The 19,696-nt window shown below is 38.3% G+C and overlaps 1 protein-coding gene across 3 annotated transcripts in view; it reads left to right on the top strand.

The window, feature by feature from the left end:
* The window catches only part of LOC126473156 (receptor-type tyrosine-protein phosphatase N2), a 467,189-nt gene that overhangs the window by 242,266 nt on the left and 205,227 nt on the right, over positions 1-19,696 (top strand). For 2 of the 3 annotated variants that reach the window (XM_050100018.1, XM_050100017.1), the window contains exons 3-6: positions 324-384; positions 10,687-10,818; positions 11,976-12,060; positions 14,773-14,887. In XM_050100018.1, the coding sequence (XP_049955975.1) occupies positions 324-384; positions 10,687-10,818; positions 11,976-12,060; positions 14,773-14,887 (393 nt within the window). Of the gene's footprint in view, positions 1-323; positions 385-1,134; positions 1,162-10,685; positions 10,819-11,975; positions 12,061-14,772; positions 14,888-19,696 lie in introns of those variants that run through there. The other variant, XM_050100019.1, reaches the window with a different exon arrangement.

Here is a 19,696-nt window from a genome sequence, read left to right as displayed (position 1 = left end):
ACACACACACACACACACGAGGGCTGCACCGACCAGTAACTTAATTCTGACATCCGCAGTAGAGTCTATATGATGTTTAATTTTAGCAAGCACAGGGATAGTTTGCTTGTCACGGCATCTCAGTAAAAAGACCACTGTGCACAGCAATCTGTCTCGCTTGTTACGCAATTTGTCAAACTCGCGTGTCTTGCCAGCAATACTGCTTTTGACCTTAGGGAAGCAGTGGCTTCCCTGACACGCCACAGACTACTTGGGACGAACTGGGGGTGCTGCAGCCTGGTGAGACATCTTCGCTTTCTAACAAGTTTCTGTGCTTGTTGCAGATTACGCCTTCGGGAGATGTGTACCCAGTGAAACAACGGATCGTGATGTTTACACCTACAGGTGAGTAGTCTGTGATGGGACAAACACTTGTTCTTAGAATAAGCAAGTCCACCTGGACAACGTTACCTCGTTGATCGATAAGGGTGTTACGCAGAAGCGTATAACAATGCATGTCCTTGTCACCAATTTCAACAGCTAGTAACAAGAGTCTACTTGTTGTTATAACCAGAACAACAACAAAACTGACGAAGGTGAATCAATAAATAAGTCACAAACGCCAGAATACCGCATATCGTTCTAAATTCCTCGCTTATACACGTCCAGAAGGCGGCAGCAAATGTCGCGGCCAATGATTAATAATCTGATCGTCAGATTCCTGAAGTCATACCAAGATGGCAGGCGTACTATGAGTGCGTACCCTACTAGAACGAGGCGATTTTTGTGACCCGGTGGACTGTCTCGTATATGGTTAGAACGGTATTTCATCGAAGTATGTGTTTAACAGAATACAGGAATTCAGCAAAGGGCAAGAAAAAATCACAAACAAGGGGTGCACTGGTCGCCCTGGTTATCCATTGATGGGACGTTGTTTCTCCATCTAGGGGTCTCTGCTCTCTGCTACCTCCAGGACCCGTCGGTCTTGTGGGTTGCAGCAATTTAAGGAACCAAGCTACACTATTGGCCATTAAAATTGCTACACCAAGAACAAACACAGATGATAAACGGGTATTCCTAGGACAAATATATTATACTAGAACTGACATGTGCTTGTTGCAGATTACGCCTTCGGGAGATATGTGCCCGGTGAAACAACAGATCGTGATGTTTACACCTACATTTTCATGCAGTTTGGGTGCATAGATCCTGAGAAATCAGTACCCAGAACAATCACCTGTGGTCGTAATAACGGCCTTGATACTCTGGGCACGGAGTCAAACAGAGCTTGGATGGCGTGTACAGGTACAGCTGCCCATGCAGCTTCAACACGATACCACAGTTCATCAAGAGTAGTGACTGGCGTATTGTGACGAGCCAGTTGCTTGGCCACCATTGACCAGACGTTTTCAATTGGTGAGAGATCTGGAGAATGTGCTGGCCAGGGCAGCAGTCGAACATTTCATGTATCCAGAAAGGCCCGTAAAGGACCTACAACATGCGGTCGTGCATAATCCTGATGAAATGTAGGGTTTCACAGGGATCGAATGAAGGGTAGAGCCACGGGTCGTAACACATTTGAAATGTAACGTCCACTGTACAACTTGCCGTCAATGCGAACAAGAGGTGACCGAGACGTATAACCAATGGCGCCCCATGCCATCACGCCGGGTGATACGCCAGTATGGCGATGACGAATACACGCTTCCAATTCGCGTTCACCGCGATGTCGCCAAACACGGATGCGACCATCATGATGCTGTAAACAGAACCTGGATTCATCCGAAAAAATGACGTTCTGCCTTTCGTGCACGCAGGTTCGTCGTTGAGTACACCATCGCAGGTGCTCCTGTCTGTGATGCAGCGTCAAGGGTAACCGCAGCCATCGTCTCCGAGCTGATAGTCCATGCTGCTGCAAAGGTCGTCGAAATGTTCGTGCAGATAGTTGTCTTGCAAACGTCCCCATCTGTTGACTCAGGGATCGAGACGTGGCTGCACGATCCGTTACAGCAATGAGGATAAGATGCCTGTCATCTCGACTGCTAGTGATACGAGGCCGTTGGGATACAGCACGGCGTTCCGTATTACCGTCCTGAACCCACCGATTCCATATTCTGCTAACAGTCATTGGATCTCGACCAACGCGAGCAGCAATGTCGCGATACGATAAACCGCAATCGCGATAGGCTACAATCCGACCTTTATCAAAGTCGGAAACGTGATGGTACGCATTTCCCCTCCTTACACAAGGCATCACAACAACGTTTCACCAGCCAACGCCGGTCAACTGCTGTTTGTGTATGAGAAATCGGTTGGAAACTTTCCTCATGTCACCACGTTGTAGGTGTCGCCACCGGCGCCAACCTTGTGTGAATACTCTGAAAAGCTAATCATTTGCATATGACAGCATCATCTTCCTGTCGGTTAAATTTCGCATCTGTACCACGTCATCTTCGTGGTGTAGCAATTTTAATGGCCAGTGGTGTAGATGCGATCGCTGTCTTAAGAATTCTATGCTGCAGGCTTCAACGCTTTGTCGAACGATGGGATACGTGTTTAAGTTTACCGGCGGAGTATGTTGAAAAGGGAAATAAATTTCATGTTGGTACAAGCAGCTCTGATATCTCTATCCGAGATTGCAACTTATTGAGTGAGTCACCTTCGTACCATAGAGTAGCATGTCAAGTGGTGCTCTGAACATCAGTATTACGACAGATACCACTTGACATGAACGTATTAAGTATTTCTCTGGTATTCTCATGATGGGCCGTGCCAGAAACGCGTTAGTAAAAAACTTTTAAGAACAAGTGCGTTCTTGGTACTAGCAATCTAAAGCGATGATAACGGCGTGTTTATTCATCCATATAATTTGACGACTGAAGAAATAAAGTGTACAAACGAGTTTGCGATCATAAATTTCCATCTTCATGGCGCATCACTGTACCGTTCACGACCGGTTTCGGCTTACAGCCATCATCAGATCTGTTACAAAACAGAAGAAAAAACACTACTGTAACAGCAACAGATCCCCCAGGCTGAAGGCCAAGTCTACAGACAAATGTCTAAGAATACATAAAAAAGATAACATGGATGAAAGTCACTACATACCATCATCAGTACATTTATACGGGTATAAACATCAAATAATTTGTATTGACAGGTACACGAACATTAGTTCTAATGGTGTGCATTTAAGAAGCCAGCACAATGCGTTCTGCACAGAGAGGTACAGTGAATACTTTGCAGTGTGGGCAATAAGCTCTCTGACTCTGTCCCACATCTCACGAATAAACCACTGAATGTCCTGATAACCGGCAATGCCGGAGTGAATGCTGTACGGAGCCACTGTTTCTGCTTCTTACTTTCCCAAGTAACCATCACTATCACTTCTTACCGTAAAACTAGTCGTGTTTGATTTTTGCCAACCATAATGAAAAATTCACCGTGGTGACAATAGTCATGGGGTACCTCCTAACATTGTGTCAGACCTCCTTTTGCCCAGTGTAGTGCAGCAAAGCGACGTGGCATGGACTCAACAAGTCGTTGCAAGTCCCCTGCAGAAACATCGAGTCCAGCTATCTCTATAGCCGTGCATAATTGCGCAAGTGTTGCCTGTGCACGATTTAGTGCACCAACTGACATCCCATAAGTATTCGATGGGATTCATGTCTGGCATTCTGGGTGGCCAAATCATTCGTGTGAATTGTCCAGAATGTTCTTCAAACCAACAAAGAGCAGTTGTCGTGTCCTGACAGGTGGTAGATGGAGAAAAGGGGTTCTGGTCAGTTTGCACTCCCGAGCGGTACAGAGCAGAAGGCAGAAGGACAACTCACAGTGAAGGCATTTGGTTGTTTTCTTCTATCTGAGCCAACACTGGTACAGGCATTTACTAGAAATGCAGGTGGTGAGACTCGGTAGGGAACTCGTTGTGGAGACTCTTGGACAAACAAGGTTTTGAAATAGTTGTTTATTCCAGACAGGACTAACTAATACACTGGAGGATAGTTCTAGGGTTAGAAAAAGCATGAATAACACTGTGCAGAAGTCCCAGGAGTGGATGCTAACCACAGTAGCAAACACTAGCAGCATCTTAAGGCAACAACCTAGTTCAAAACATAATGTGACACTGTTCACTGAGGCACTCCAAGTGAGATAGCAAACTTTTGTAGCTGGACTGTGGATTCGACGCCCAGATCGTCTGACTGAGAACTCCGCCAAAATGCGGAATCTAGAGGTTTTAAAGAGCCGCATAGGGGCACTGTTTTTCCCACTTCAAGCCACCGAGCAAATCCCGCAGGTCTGTTGCAGGCGCCTGCCAACCACGGTTTAGTTATGTCCCCTCTAATGCTCCTAAGGCGGGGATGTTAATGCAGTTGCACTAACTAAGATCGTATTTTGTATCAACATTGTTCAGCTGAAAGCTAAACGTAACTGCTCTGCCAAATAAGGCTTGCAACATTATTATTATAAATCATTTGTCCCCGCCCCTTGGGCTCCCCTGAGTGGGGATTGCTAGGTCAACAGTTTTTGGCGTGTTCGCTCTCTTTCTAACCCTTGTGAGCCTACTGACGTTGCTGTTCTCAGGGCTGGTATGAAGCTGACTTTATATGCTAGTACATGCCTGTTGGTTATAAAGTTCTACGGTGGTAACCTGCCACAGCGTCTAGACGACATATGAAGTTACATGTTAATTCCTTGAAGAGTAACTAGCGCCCTCGGACCACGTCTTGGGGCGTCTGCATTTTCGCAAGGCTCCCCTCTTATGGTTTACTTCATGTAACAATATCCATTCCTAGTTTTGTCTGCCCTCAGCATTGTCTCTGCTTCCGTACCTTGGAGTGCCTGTCCTCCTTTCGCACAGCTTCAAGATAACACTACAGTAGCTAGGAATAATCAATATATTACAACATGTTACACTGTCATTCAAAAAATTCCATCGTTGTTTGGGAACATAAAGTCCACAAATAGCAGCAAATGGTCTCTAAAGAGCCAAACATAACCAAGGACCCAGTCCATTCCGTGTAAATACAGCCCACACCATCAGGGAGCCAGCACCAGCTAGCCCATGCCTTGTTGAAAACTTGGGTCAATGGCTCCATGGGATCTGCACCACACTCAAACCCTATCATCAGCTCTTACCAACTGAAATTGGGACCCGTCTGATCAGGCCATGGTTTTCCAGTTGTCTATGATCCAACTGATATGGTCGTAAGGCCAGAGAAGGTGCTGCAGGTGATGTCAAGCTGTTAGCAAAGGCATCTACTGTCATAGCCCATTAACGCCAAATTTCGCCACACTATCCTAACGGAGACATCAGTTGTACATCCCACACTGATTTCTGTGGTTGTCTCATGCAGTGTTGCTTGTCTGTTAGCACTGACAACTCTACGCAAATGCCTCTCATTCGTCAAGTGAAGGCCGTCAGCCATTGCATTGTCGGTGGTGAGAGGTAATGCCTGAAATGTGGTATTCTCGGGACATGCTTGACACTTTGGATCTCAGAATATTGAATCCCTATCAATTTCTGAACTGTAATGTTCCATGCATCTAGCTCCAAGAATCATTCTGTGTTCAAAGTGTGTTAATTCCTATCAAGCAGCTGTAGGCATGTCGGAGACCTTCTCACATGGATTGCCTGTATGTGTGCGTATCGCTATCCCATGACTTTTCACGCCACAGTGTATAGTGGCTATGCAACCTCACCATACTAAGAAAAATCAGTGCTAAATGTTCTATGCTTCCCCTGTAGTCTGTGCTACAGGCAGGCTCAGCAGAATTATGCTACTGGGTAGATTGTTATGAGATACACTGCTTCTTGCCACTGTGTGTCGCTCCACAGCATGCCTTCTTACATGCGCACCACCATGACGATGGCCTGAGTGGGTCCTATTCTCATGCAAACATGAGCACTAGTGCTGATGTTCATATGACCAATATTATATTTGTGAAGATGCAGAGGTCACTGGAGGTTATGTAGAATTTGGGACTTAACAAGGATGAGGAAATAAATAGGCCAAAGTTTATTCAAAGGAACTACCCTAGTATTCACCTACAGTGGTTTTGGCAAAACACTGAAATCTGAAAACTGGATTGCCAGATGTTTCAGTGTAACCTGCTGCACCACCTCACTTGGTACCATACTCATGGACTGATAGAAACTTTTGTACAGTGCATTTTTATTCCACTTGGACTCTGCCACTCATTTCATTTTTGTGGTAAAAAATAAAAATCAATTGAAGCTGAACAGCTGAGTTGCACAAATGATTACCCACAGAGTTTTACAATTTTCACTCTGAGCAGGAGATGCCAGTATAAGCACTGAACATAAATGTCACTAGCACATTAAAGATTTTCCTAGAAAATTAAAATGAACCACTGTTAAAACACTCTACAAGTAAGATGACAGTAAAAGTGTAAATAATTGTCCAGTTTTGTAACTGAAATCGTTTTCTAAAATATTTTTCAGTTCATTTTTTAAAGAAGTGCACAGGAAAAAATGTCATATATAAGCTGAAATAACTTGTTTGGCACACCACAATTTGGTTCCCAGAATGGTTGCTCAACTGAGAAGCCATACATACATTTACTCACCAAATGTTGCTGTTATAGACAATTTGTAGGACAATAAAACTAGTTTGAACCCCTTGTAGCCTCTCCAAAGAATTTGAGTGTGTGGATGATGATATTGTTGTACAAAAACTTGTTTTTTGGAAATCATTGTGTTGCCACACCTACACTCAAACTGGTTTGAATCACATCAATAGCACAGCAAAAATATATGGTAACGATAATTTAGTTTTATAAAGGGCCAGAGTGTAGTCATACGCATAAGCAAATCATTTTGATAGAAATCACACAAATCGTCAATGGGTCATGGAATTAACTAACTTGCTTAATGACTGAGTGGACACTATTCACCACATCTGCTTCTTGTTGGGATGATGAATTAAATTGTTGATAATGTATTTACCAAAATTTTCCTAAATGCATCAATTTGTCCATATCTTAAAGGTTGTCCCCGAAATGACAGAATTGTTTTTTCACAGTTCTTTCTCCAGTGTACATAGTGAACCCAAATTCCACCAATATAATTCTGGAGGTGGTTTAGGGATATTTTTCTGACTATTTTGGTGGTATCTATTATCTCCAATGGCTCATTGCAAACTAATTATATTTAGTTTGGTTCCTTACCCCATTTTATCTTTGTATGTGCAAATATCAATAGCAAGGGCTGTTTCTCTTGTGTGGAAACAAATTTGTTCCATTCACTTACCATATTTGCTGTTAGCAACAGTAATGCTCACATTACTCTTTGCCCTCAAGTGTGAGTTCAGTATTGCTCAGCTCTGCCTTTGATTAGTTTTTCCAGCAGTAATAGTTATATGTTAATAGTGGTACACAACAATGCGCATAGGTTTACTGATGAAGAGTTGGCCAGTATGTGCACCTCATATGTGGATTCACTGAATTCATTGGAAGAGCAGCACAGCAACAGTATGCTGAACTGTTCCTGCAGGAACAAAACTGTCCAATAGATTAATCAGACATGTAAAATTTCTTTCAAAGCTATATACTTTTAAAAATATCTGTGGTATTCTATATACTGCAAAACTGCTTTTATTCAATCTCATGCATGAAAATGTGTATTTATCCTTTTAATGTGCAAATAAACTACATATAAATCAATTCCTATTCAGATTTATAGCTTATTATTATATGTCCAATTTGCTACAAAAATTTAAATGCTGTACATGTGTGTGTCAAAAACCATCAAATCAAAAAGATTTCCTGTCTAACATGTTGTGTATGATGTATGTATCAAAAAATATTTATATGGTTAAAATAAACAATAAATAAATAAACATCATCAGCAACCACATCATAGTGATTTAGCATTTGTTGTTTAGTTGCACTGCCCAATGTTTTGTGGTATAAATTATAGTTATTGCAAATTACAGGCTTTTTCACTCTTATGAAGGTATTTTCATGGAAACAAAGTAATTGGAGTAACAAACTGAATAAATCATAATTATGTGATTACTCTGTAACGAGCCACCAGAGACGAGAGATCCCTTATTCTGACATACAGTACTCATAAAATACATCTGATCACTATCCAAAATCTTGTCAGTGCAGTTCTGGTTTATTTATTTATTGGTCCTGTGAATCTAGGACTGTACAATGTACAAAAGATATTGGACCATTCATTCATTACCCTACATATTCCTTGATTTTTTGTTTTTTTTTTCAGACATCATTTTAACAAAAGATAAGATTATACAATATTTTCTTACTCTACACATTTTATAAAAATAGTCTTAATCAGTGAGGCAGTCTTGTTTTTCTAGGTATTCCCTTACTGTATAGAAGCAGTGCTTGACCAAGTAATCCTTCGCAGTTGAATTGAATTTGTTTAAGTCCATTAATTTGGGGAGTGCATTGTACAATTTGATGCCTGGGTCGAGTATGCCTTTCTGTAATAGCGCTGTGTTTGTCTGTTGTACATGTACATCATTTATTTGTCCTGTGTGGTAGCTATGTACAGATTCATTACGGGTGATTCTTGGGCTGCCGCTGTTTAGTTTTTCTTTTATAATAATTACATTTTGAAGTATATAAATACATGGAAGTGGTAGTATTTTATTTTTCCTAAATGGGTGCTTGCATGATTATCTTTCCGTTAATCTAATAATCTTTTGCTGACTAGCTCCACAATTTCCCCAAAACACTACACCATATTTCAATATTGAATGAACGTAAGTAAAATATATGGTCCTAAGATTATCATGTGATATACAGTTTCTTATTACTCTCATTACAAAATATGTTTTGCTCAGTTTTTTGTTCACATAGTCTACGTGTGTATCCCATTTCATGTTTTGTTGAATCCATACACCGAGAAATTTTGTACTCCCTGTTTTTTTCAATTTTTCGTCCACTTAGTTCTACATGAGGATTAGCTTGTGGCCTATTCTGGATGATGAAAATATCAATTTTTTTCGAGATTTATAATCAAACTGTTTGCATCGAAGTACTGTACTATCTTCTCTGTAACTGTCTTAATGTCATTTTCAAAGTTTCCTTCGCTACTTCCTGTAATTAAGATGCTGGTTTCATCTGCAAATTGATATAGATTACTGTTTATATGTGAATCGTTTACATACAGCAAGAACAGATTTTTACCCAATATAGAACCTCGGGGAACTCCATGTTTGACCACTAATAAATCTGACGGATGAGTTCTGACTCCCATTTACTTCATGTGTTATCTCTATGAGCTGTTTTCTTTCATGGAGGAATGATTTAACCCAGTTATGTGCTGCTCCCCTAATACCCCAGTTCTGAATCTTACCCAGTGATTTATCACAATTAATGGTATCAAATACTTTTGACAAGTCTGGGAATATACTTGTGGTATGTTTCTGCCTACATAGATAGCACAATTATTGCAAGCCATTTCTACTGACATTCCTCATCTATTGAACCAAAAAAAAAAATATTTTGGAGACAGTAGTTTCTGTCTTATTATAAACAAAATACAGTATATGAATTTAAAAATCCCTTCACTTACAACTATTCATGTTTTATTCAGTACATAACGCATTTCTGACCCTGTGGGTCCATCTTCAGGTGTAATTATACCTGAAGATGGACCTACAGGGGCCAAAATGCATTGTGTACTGAAAAAAAAACATGAAAAGTTATGACTGAAGGCATTTTTTAATTCATACCTCGAATATATTCTATACAGTCACGTTTGAAGCTGCAAAATGTGGATAAAATTAAATTAAAATACAATGTATTGAACTTGTCTTTATTTAAAAAATATCTACTAACCTAACCTGTGACATCTGTGTAGTTCATTAGCTGTAAGTTCACATACAAGTGAGAGAATAACAATTTATTTTATCAGTGTTATGTATCACATGATTTAGTGACAGTCAAAATGCCACTAAATGAACATGATATAATTGCGCAACACAGATCAAAAGTTTAAACTCAAATTGTAATTAGCAACAAATGTTGATGGAACATCTTTCCATTTGAAATGAAAAGTGGGAATTAGTTTCATCACTACCCAGCCCGTCCCTTTTAGCATACAAATCGTGCAAACATTCTTCAATTACACAAAATCCTGAACATATTTACAATCACAGTACACAAAATAGTTATTGACAGATAATGGATAGCAGGGAAAAATTCCTTTCCCATATGTTGATGTAGTAGCATACAAAATAGCTACAAATGTATCCCCTGTATTTACTATTTTATTCACACAAACAAGTGCAAACATCCTTCAACTATATGAAATCCTGAACATATTTACAACCACAGCACACAAAGAAGTTATTGGCAGTTAATTGATGGAAAAATATCCCTTTCCAGTGTGTTGATGTAGTAACATCCAAAATTGCTACACATTTATCCACTATATTTAATGCTTTAGTTTGCAGTTGCTGAGATGCTGTTCGGGATAATGACAGGAACAATGTAAGAGATATTTATCTATTGGTGTGGTCTTTCTGGGTTGACAATAAAAAAAAAATCATGTCATATGTGGATCCCCTTATGTTCCTACATGCAGCCACTGTAACTTTGGTACATATAAAGAAATGAAAATTTAATGGATCATTGTTTTGTGCTTTTGTCACATACATCTGAAGCTGTGTGTTCTCCACAGAGATGGGCTTGTGTTGTGTGTTGCAGACATCCTTTGGGGCACCAGGCTCTACGGGCATTACACCGCGAGATGTCAAGACTCTTCTCGCTCGGTTACCGTTGGAGCCATATCTACACACAATGCGTCCTCCAGCAGCTGCTAGACTCATTCAGACTTAAGTAAGTTGTCTCTCATGCCCACTACTTAGAAAACTGTAATTACTTCTCACTTCTTGGAGGATTAAAACGTGCTCCAATGATGACATCATGTTTGTGGGGGATGAGGTTTCACTTTTAGTTTTTTGTAACATCTGGGGGTGAGCCTTGTGGTTGACAGGAAGATCCAGTTGTAAGTTTACAGCCAACCATAATACTGAGTCTTGCTCAAACCATATCATTTTCCATTTTAATTCCTAACTTGCGGGATTTGAGTTTCTCATCGACTGTGATAAGTGCACCACTTCTATTTTCCCATTCTCCTGTCCCTTCATTACATGCTTAGATCCACTCCCAAAAATCTCACAGTTGCCAATTTCGGGTTTTAGTCAGCTGTAACTCGATATTCAAAGTGTTTTATGAACTCAAGAAATTTGTTGCAAATTCTTCATCAATTGATCACTAGGATTTTAACAGTCTGATGTGTGTGTGGAGGGAGGATAGGCATTTCTTGGGTATTACACTAATACTTCAAGTATCCTACAGCTATCATTATATGGACTTGATGCAGAGACACCTAATCTAAAAAGCCCTTATAAATATCCAATAAACAGTCAACTAGCTGGGTAGCAGCCTTGTCCATGCAGGGGGATCCTATAGTTCTCAACCGTAAATCACTTTACCATAAATTTATCTTGTGAGAAAACTGGACAAATGAGTAACTACTCAATGCTGGCCAATCAGCAAGTATCATATAAACACCTGGTATTGATAATGCATGGATATATGAAATAGAATTATCTACTAATTTCATTGATTGGTAAAACAAATACAAGGTTCTACATTACTAATGAACTGAGGTTCACTCAAGAAAGAGATTGGATTTTAAATTATCATGTCATGTTGTACATTGATATTTTTGTACATGTGAGATCTGTATTATTCTGGGCTTTTAGGAGTAGCAGATGTACATAAAAGCAATATGAATAGTCTTATTTGATACACAAGAAAATGTGATGGAAATGTTTAAAAATCTAAATATAGAGAGTTATCAACTATCCTATGAAAACCACTTGCTAAATTCTAGAAACTGAATTATGTGTAATTAAATCTTGCACATTTTGTTATTTACTGATACAGTGTTAAAATTAATATAATTTATTATTATTTTGATGTTGCAGTGTGGCATGGGACAATGCAAAATGTGACCCACTCTCTGATCAAGACTTAGAATCTGCACTTGGAGCTATAGAAGGAGATGAAATGGTTAGTATCTACATCTTCATTCATTTGTATTTGTTTTGATGTATGACTGCCAAAAGTGGATGCTACACAGTTCCATACAGTTACTTAAGTATTAAACAAGTGTTTTCTAGTAAAGTTTCTTTAAGCATTGATAGTGATAGATACAGGGCAGAGACTATATAGACTCAGAGTTTCAATAAAATAATATTATTTATTTTCAATAGCACTTTTTTACTGACGATCATCGACTGGCAGTCAATGTTAAATGTGTGTATAATGATATGTCGAATTACATCCACTGTGACTAAATTCAGATGCACATTAAATCAGACTGAAACAAAGAGTAGTGGCAGTAAAATGTTTATTTTTTATCTCTCTTCTTTCCTTTAATAATAATGATTACACTTTAACTATTGAACAGACAGAACTGATCAAGACATCATTTGGTCTTTGATGTGTAATTGTCTGGAGGAAAATAGAACCGGAACATAAGCCATCCTACACATTCAGGAATCACACTTTGGTAAATAGGACTGGAGCAAGACAAGTGGTTTGATTATTGAAACACAGATGGCATATACTAGTGTCTGACAACCTGGACTGCATGAAGACATGTAGTCTCCCTTATTTTTATTCTTAGTTAACTAGATATATGTCTTATTTGGGAGAATTTAATGTAGAGTACAATAGATATTATGTTTAGAGGCTGATGGAGAAAATAGTATTTAAAACTACAAATGCTTCTTTTTGTGACACATTCTTTACTTGAAGCAAATAAGGTTTCTAAAAATAATGTTCTCTCCATTTTGAGGCACTCCAGTCTTCAAATCTGCTTTTACCACTACAGTAATTTTTCACATCAGTTGTGTTTTCAGTGATGGTGTACTACCAGTTTTACCCCATCTCAGTCTGGCCAACTGTTAAGGCTCAAATTGGACACCCAAAATAAAGCATACTTCCTTGCAAGGACATATCCATCAGTAGAAATGGGTGAAGGGGGGAACTGGATGAGAGAGCAGTTTATATTACAGTAATTTCATTGTGAATGATGAAATAATTTTGATATTTCAAGACAAATGTCTCTGGGTGCACTGGTGACTAGTCAACATATATCACATATTAATGAGTTCTTCAAACTTACACTGAAATAATGTATTTATCTCTTTGATGGGTCAGCATACCAGACTCTTTGTCTGCTCCCTACTGTGTTGCTTGACAGTTATAATCATTTTTCTTCACAAGATTTTCATTATGCAGATCAGTAGTATGTCACAGAATAGTTTTAGGCCCTATGTGAGTAATTGTTTTTCTTCTTCTCTTTGCTCCAGAAAACTCTACAAAAGATTAAATAACTTTTTATTCAGCAAACATACATTCCAATTTTAGGGTTTTAAGCAATGTGGTGTCATGTTACAGGACCAGGGAAAGTGTTTATATTAGCTCCAGAAAAACACTATTTTTGCTGGTACCATATTTCCTAGACATTGGATGAAGCTACATCTGAGTCTTACTTGAGCTATGACACTCCTTGACTTATCACTTAGTGAGATGATACAGTGATTAAGAGAATGGACACAGGAGATATGAATTTCACTCAGACAGGTTTCCCGTGTTCAGCACGTATGAAAGAGAAAGAAACTTCCTTCCTTCCTTTCTTCCTTTCCAGTGCCCTTGATCCAGCCAATGCCATGTATGGTCTGGTCTGGTACTTCTCCTATTCCAGGGAGAACCATTCATACCCACTTACAGGCTATTATTATGATCAGTATGCCACTCCAAAAGGCATTTTGAACCTACTGCTCCTGCCCCAGCGAGTAATGTAATGACTGCTTCTGTCAGCATCTAGTGTAACCACACAGATATATGTGACATGTTGCACAGTGTTTGCACACTGTGCATTCGAGGCACAGGACCTAAAACCATACCACTCCCCATCATTAATCTATGAGGCAGATTCAAACCGGAGGCAGTCCAACTCTCCATGTTCTGAAAGCAAGTGCTTTAACACACCCATCTAGTGGGGTGGGTTTATTAAATTAGAAGGAAACTGATATTTAATAATGTTCACACCATAAATTACTAGAGAATCCAGAGTACAGAAAAGACAATATTAAATACATTATAAACTCAACGGGAGATGGATAAACCTCTAGCGAACATTAAATCCTGTTTACTTTCAAAATAAAGTCAAAACATCACACACAATACTTAAATCGATTAAGACTTTTTCAGATAACTGGTACTTGTTCAGAACTTAAAAATGAGACAGTTGATGTAATGATTAAGGTACCATACTTGAACTTAGGAAGGTGTGATTGAAATCCTCATTAGGCTTTAATGATATGTGTGAAACAGGTTAGTCTTAGGATAGAGTTTGGAAACAATGCACTGGATAATTGCTCCCCCCCCCCCCCCTTCTTTGCAACTAATGCCAACTGTAGTGACATGCTAAACTCAAGGCAAAAAAACTAAAAGACCAGTGTTTTTGCGCATCACTCACTCAGGACTGAAACATGTCCAAAAAATGGAAATCCGAAGTATACACTTAAGTTTTATAAATGTTTTATTCATTACCCACAGAGTTTTTTGATACCTTGTTGTCCACAACAAAGAAACACTATGCTTTAGAAAACATTGCTACTGTAAAATGATTGTGTCATAGCAGTTGTTACTTTACAATTGCATTCTGTGATTTTCTATGTTAACCTCAACAAAAATTTTGTTCTCTTACAGCCAGCTCCACAAAGCTTGGCAGTGGTGAAATTTACTCCAAGTGCTGCCAATCCACATCCCCAATTTGCTGACGAAGTATATTATCCACCAATCACCGCACCAGAACCAATCAATGGTAAATATGATTCTGTATGCAATGCTGCTCTCTGTTAGTGTTAATAGAGCTCAGCTTGAAGTAAAGTATGACCTGTTGCTAGAATTCCACTAATCTGCCACTCCTCTGTAAACTGCTATTAACTGCTAAGTGTTAAATGCAAGAAGCTAATAAGAGGAAATGACATAAAAATGATGACATTGTGATGAAGAGATAGAGGTTGAGAGTACCTAAAAGTTATTGCTGAGTGACCACACTAGCTCTTACCTTTTATATTTCGTTTCTCATTTTGGCTCTTCTCCAAGGCCAGTTTAAGGCTCAAACAATACAAGAGCCCATTTGGAGCACCAAGCTTTGAGGAGCACCAGAGGCACACATGTACAACATTTGTATACAGGGTATATAATTAATTAGCATAGGAAAGTGACATAGCTGCACGTATATGATAATAGGAGCAAAAAACTTCCAGAAAACATGGGACTGTGAATGATTCAGTTGCAAGATAATTGCCAATGTGTGGATATGGTTTGCCACTGACTTCAATATCCAACGTTGTCCAAGTTAGCATAACTGTGTTTGAAACATCAACTTTTTAATTAAGTCCCAATTTACTTTGGTGCATATTTCATCCAAGGCCTACCTTAACAAAAAATTCAATACCACTCCAGCACTTTAGGTGTTACAATTTAATGTATACTCATATCCATTAAATGTGGTGTTCTCTGTGTTGTCCTCACATTTTGAGATAACTCTGCATTTTTCTTTATAAAGGATTATTGTTTGTTTAAAAAACCCAGATCATCTTGTGAATCCTCTCAAGGCAGTAGAATTTACAGCACCAGTTCTTCAGATGCATCAGTGGAACAACTGTACAGTGGAGCCATTGTACACTTGGCTTTTGACCCCAGACAGAGAAATCCACAGGTCAGATGACCTTGGAAGCCAAAGTACAGGATGTAGTCAACCAATATATTTTGGGCCACACTTGCACATTTGACGTATCCATGTATCAGCAGAAAAATGTCGCTATGGCCTATCATGTATGTACCACAGTCATCAAGACTACATAAGTTAAGGTAGTACAAGGGTGAAATTTGAGCCCTATTATATGGGGCTTAGTCAAAAAGATTACATTCTAAATACAGTTGCACACCTATATGAACATTTCATACTGAAGTTATTGGCAGTTTATAACTGAATATTCACAAATATCTTATGAATAGTTTGTTTGGGGTCTCACATTTAAAGGACTAGCTTTAAGTATCATGCATTTTTTGTTCCACTTGAGCTTCATTTTTTGAACTTTAACATGGATGATGCAGTGCTCTAATATTCTGTTGCTATCGGCTTTCTTGTAGAATTCTAGAAGTTTTCAATTTGCTTTCTGCATCTATCTATCAGTGGTGTATTTTGAAGAATCATATATATCTGGCTGCAAAACTTCTCAGGGGTACCCTTCGGGGAAACTGAGTAGATGCCTTGGAGACTTTTAAATAGTATACTGAAGGTAGTTATGATTCTAAATCAGATGTTTTTGGAAGAAACAGTGGCACTGGAATGGCAAGAAAGCTCCAATAATTCAGACTCTGTTGTACAGTGGTCTGGTAAGAAATTATGGTTAGGATCAATTGGATCAGCAAAGCTGTGGACCTACCTGAAAGTTTTGGGAGTGTTTTGAAGAAGATGAGGTCAGGAGAGTGTAATAAAAGTGTGATAACAATTATAAAAGTGCTTACTGACAATCTTGGATATCATTCATTCAGACTTTGAAAAAGAAGAGAAAATTTGGCCAAGAAGAGTGAAGAAGCAATTTATCTATGAGCCTAACAAAGATGCAGACAACTCTTTAAGGTAAAATTTTTGCCTTATATACAGCTATCTGCTCACTAAAAGATGGATATGAGCTTATGGATGGTCATAGTAAGGGTGTCCGCTCCTATACAATATTCATAATCTGCACATGTGGGGTAGAGGGAAACTTAAAGCTGCATGCATGGCTCTTGAGCCTTTAAATGATGGCGATGAATGTGACATCTGTGTGAAAGAACTAAATGATGAAATTTCGATCTTAGTGCCAAATCTTCTCCACTATCTTACAAGACAAAAGGCAATTTCATTGCCAATTTTTCCAATATGTTTGTAAACTTACAAAGCCTAACTTCACCAAAATCTCTGGCTAGTGGTGAAAGGAGTTTTTCAAAACTTAAGTTGATAAAGACACATCTAAGGTCAATACTTTCTCAAAACCAATTAAGTAGACTATCATCTTTGCAAATTAAAAGTGATACCTAGAAGTCAATAGATTCAGATTCTGTTTTGAAAGATTTTGCCTAATTAGTGACCAGAAAAAATTCAGTATGATGTTTTTACGAATGGGAACATTATCAGTGCATATAATGAAGAACTATAGGAATTATAGCTGATTCTATTAATACAAAATTTCTCTTTCAATCTCAAACACATTTTTGTGCTCTCCTTTTCAGTCACATACATGACAATTTTGGCCAACAATTATCAATTTTCAACTACTTTCATAGCAAATTTTCTGAAATTTAAGTGCCTGTTGGTGAGTTTTCTTTATATGTAACATTCAGTTTATGCAGTGTTGTATGCTCAACACATCAGTATGAAATTGGTTGAGTTTTGTATTTCTGTCCCATTTTTTTCTCATGAAAATTTAAGTATTTGTAAATTATAGAATTAAAAAGTTCAGTCATTAAACAAAAAGTATCAAAAATTTTACATTTTCTTTCTTTTCACCCATTTTGATAGATAACACATTTCTGCCGACCCTGGAACTGTATAAAAAGTCTAGTTCCTTCTGCTCTCATGAAAACCTACCAAAGTTCTAATACATTTGTTAATTGGAAATAAGTTGTTCAATCTTTTAATATTTAGCACTGAAATAGGATCAGATTTTTTTCTGTTACAGTGGAATATGAACGTAGTGCTTATTTTAAAAGAAAGGAAACCAACCCATTTATACAATCTCTAGACATATATTTATTTCTAGAGGTCTTAACAAGACCCCAAAGGACAGACATCTAATGTTTGAAAGGAGATGGGGTGGGGGTGAGAGTGCAGGAGTGCAACTGATATGTCGATTTCTGGGAAGATGGGATAAGAGTTCTGTTATTGCTTCATGGGGCATTGTTTATTTTTGTTGCATTTAGTACACATTTTTTCAATTTTAAATACCACTGCAATTTACAAGAGTTGTGCAGACAGTCAGAAAGTAATCGAGAAATCTGCTATCCATAATCTCCAGTCCACAAGTCCACAGTCCAGCTCATTACTCTGGAATAAAATGCCCTAACTTTCTATTTATAATCAAAAGGCGTCAGGAACTATGTCATTAAAAAAAGTTTACTGCTTTAACAAATCAATATATTCAATAAAAGTTCACAAGCCCAAATTATTATTTTTGAAATTCGTTAAAGTTTTCCGTTCATAATTACCACTCATTACAGTTGAGAGATGACTTCTACTCAAAGTTCCATGTACTGCTAATTATTGCTCCATCTATTAATTAGGTACAATTAATTGCTTGCCTTCAGTGAATAAGCTACACCACTTGCCACATGGTTTACTAGAACACTACAGGTGGCATACAAGATAAAATCATCGAAACTGAAACACAGACTGTCCAACAAATTACCCATCGAAGAAAGTTCATCTCTACACATAAAAAAAACTCTGTCTTCCCCTACAGTTTTTAGTTTTGCCCCTCTACTGTTCTTTCTCCCACCATGGAAGTAATTCCCTGATGCCTTGATACCTGTCCTGTCATCCCGTCCTTTCTTTTTATCAGTGTTTTCCATATATTTCTTCCTTCAAAAATTCTGAGGAGAACCTCCTCATTCCTTACCTTATCAGTCCAACTGTTTTTTAACATTCTTCTGTAGCACTACATTTCAAACACTTTGATTCTCTCCTGTTCCATTTTTCCCAATGTCAATGATTCACTACCATACAATGCTGTGCTCCATACATACATTGTCAGAAATTTCTTCCTCAACTTAAGGCCTATGTTTGATATTAGTAGACATCTCTTGGCTAGGAATGCCCTTTCTGACAATGCTAGTCTCCATTTGATATCCTCCTTGCTCCATCTATCTTGTGTTATTTTGCTGTCTAGGTACCAGAATTACTTAATTTCATCTTCTTTGTGATCCATAATTTTGATGTTAAGTTTCAAAGTATTTCATTTGTGTTACATCTCATTACCTTTGTCTTTTTCCAGTTTACTCTCAATCTGTATGCTGTACTCATTAGACTAATCATTCCATCCAATTCTTCTTCATGTTCACAGATTGTAGCAATGCTATCAGCAAATCTTATCACTGATATCCTCCTGCCCTGAATTTTAATATTTTATTTTATATCCATCATTGCCTCTTCAATGAATAGATCGAACAGTAAGGGCAAAAGACTGAATCCCTGTCCTATACCCTTTTTAACCAGAACACGTCATTCTTTGTTCCCTCTTGGTTCTTGTACATGCTGCATATAACCCTTCCTTCCCACTACCTTACTCCTATTTTTCTTGGAATTTTGAAAATCTTCAATTGTTTTACATTGTCTTCTAGGTGAACATATGCTATGAACACGTCTTCATTTTTCCTCAACCTTCCTTCTACTGTCAAGTGCACCATGAGAACTGCCTCTTCAGTGCCTTTACCTTTCACAAAGCCAAAGCGATTGTTATCTAATTGATCCTCAATTTTGTATTCCATTCTTCTGTATATTATTCTTGTCAACAGCTTAGATGTAGGAGCTGTTAAGGTGACAATTTGATAATTTTCACACTTGTCGACCCTTGCTATCTTT

The sequence above is a fragment of the Schistocerca serialis genome, chromosome 4 (assembly GCF_023864345.2).
Source record: "Schistocerca serialis cubense isolate TAMUIC-IGC-003099 chromosome 4, iqSchSeri2.2, whole genome shotgun sequence".
NCBI lineage: Eukaryota > Metazoa > Arthropoda > Insecta > Orthoptera > Acrididae > Schistocerca > Schistocerca serialis.
This window is presented reverse-complemented; position numbering and strand designations above follow the sequence as displayed.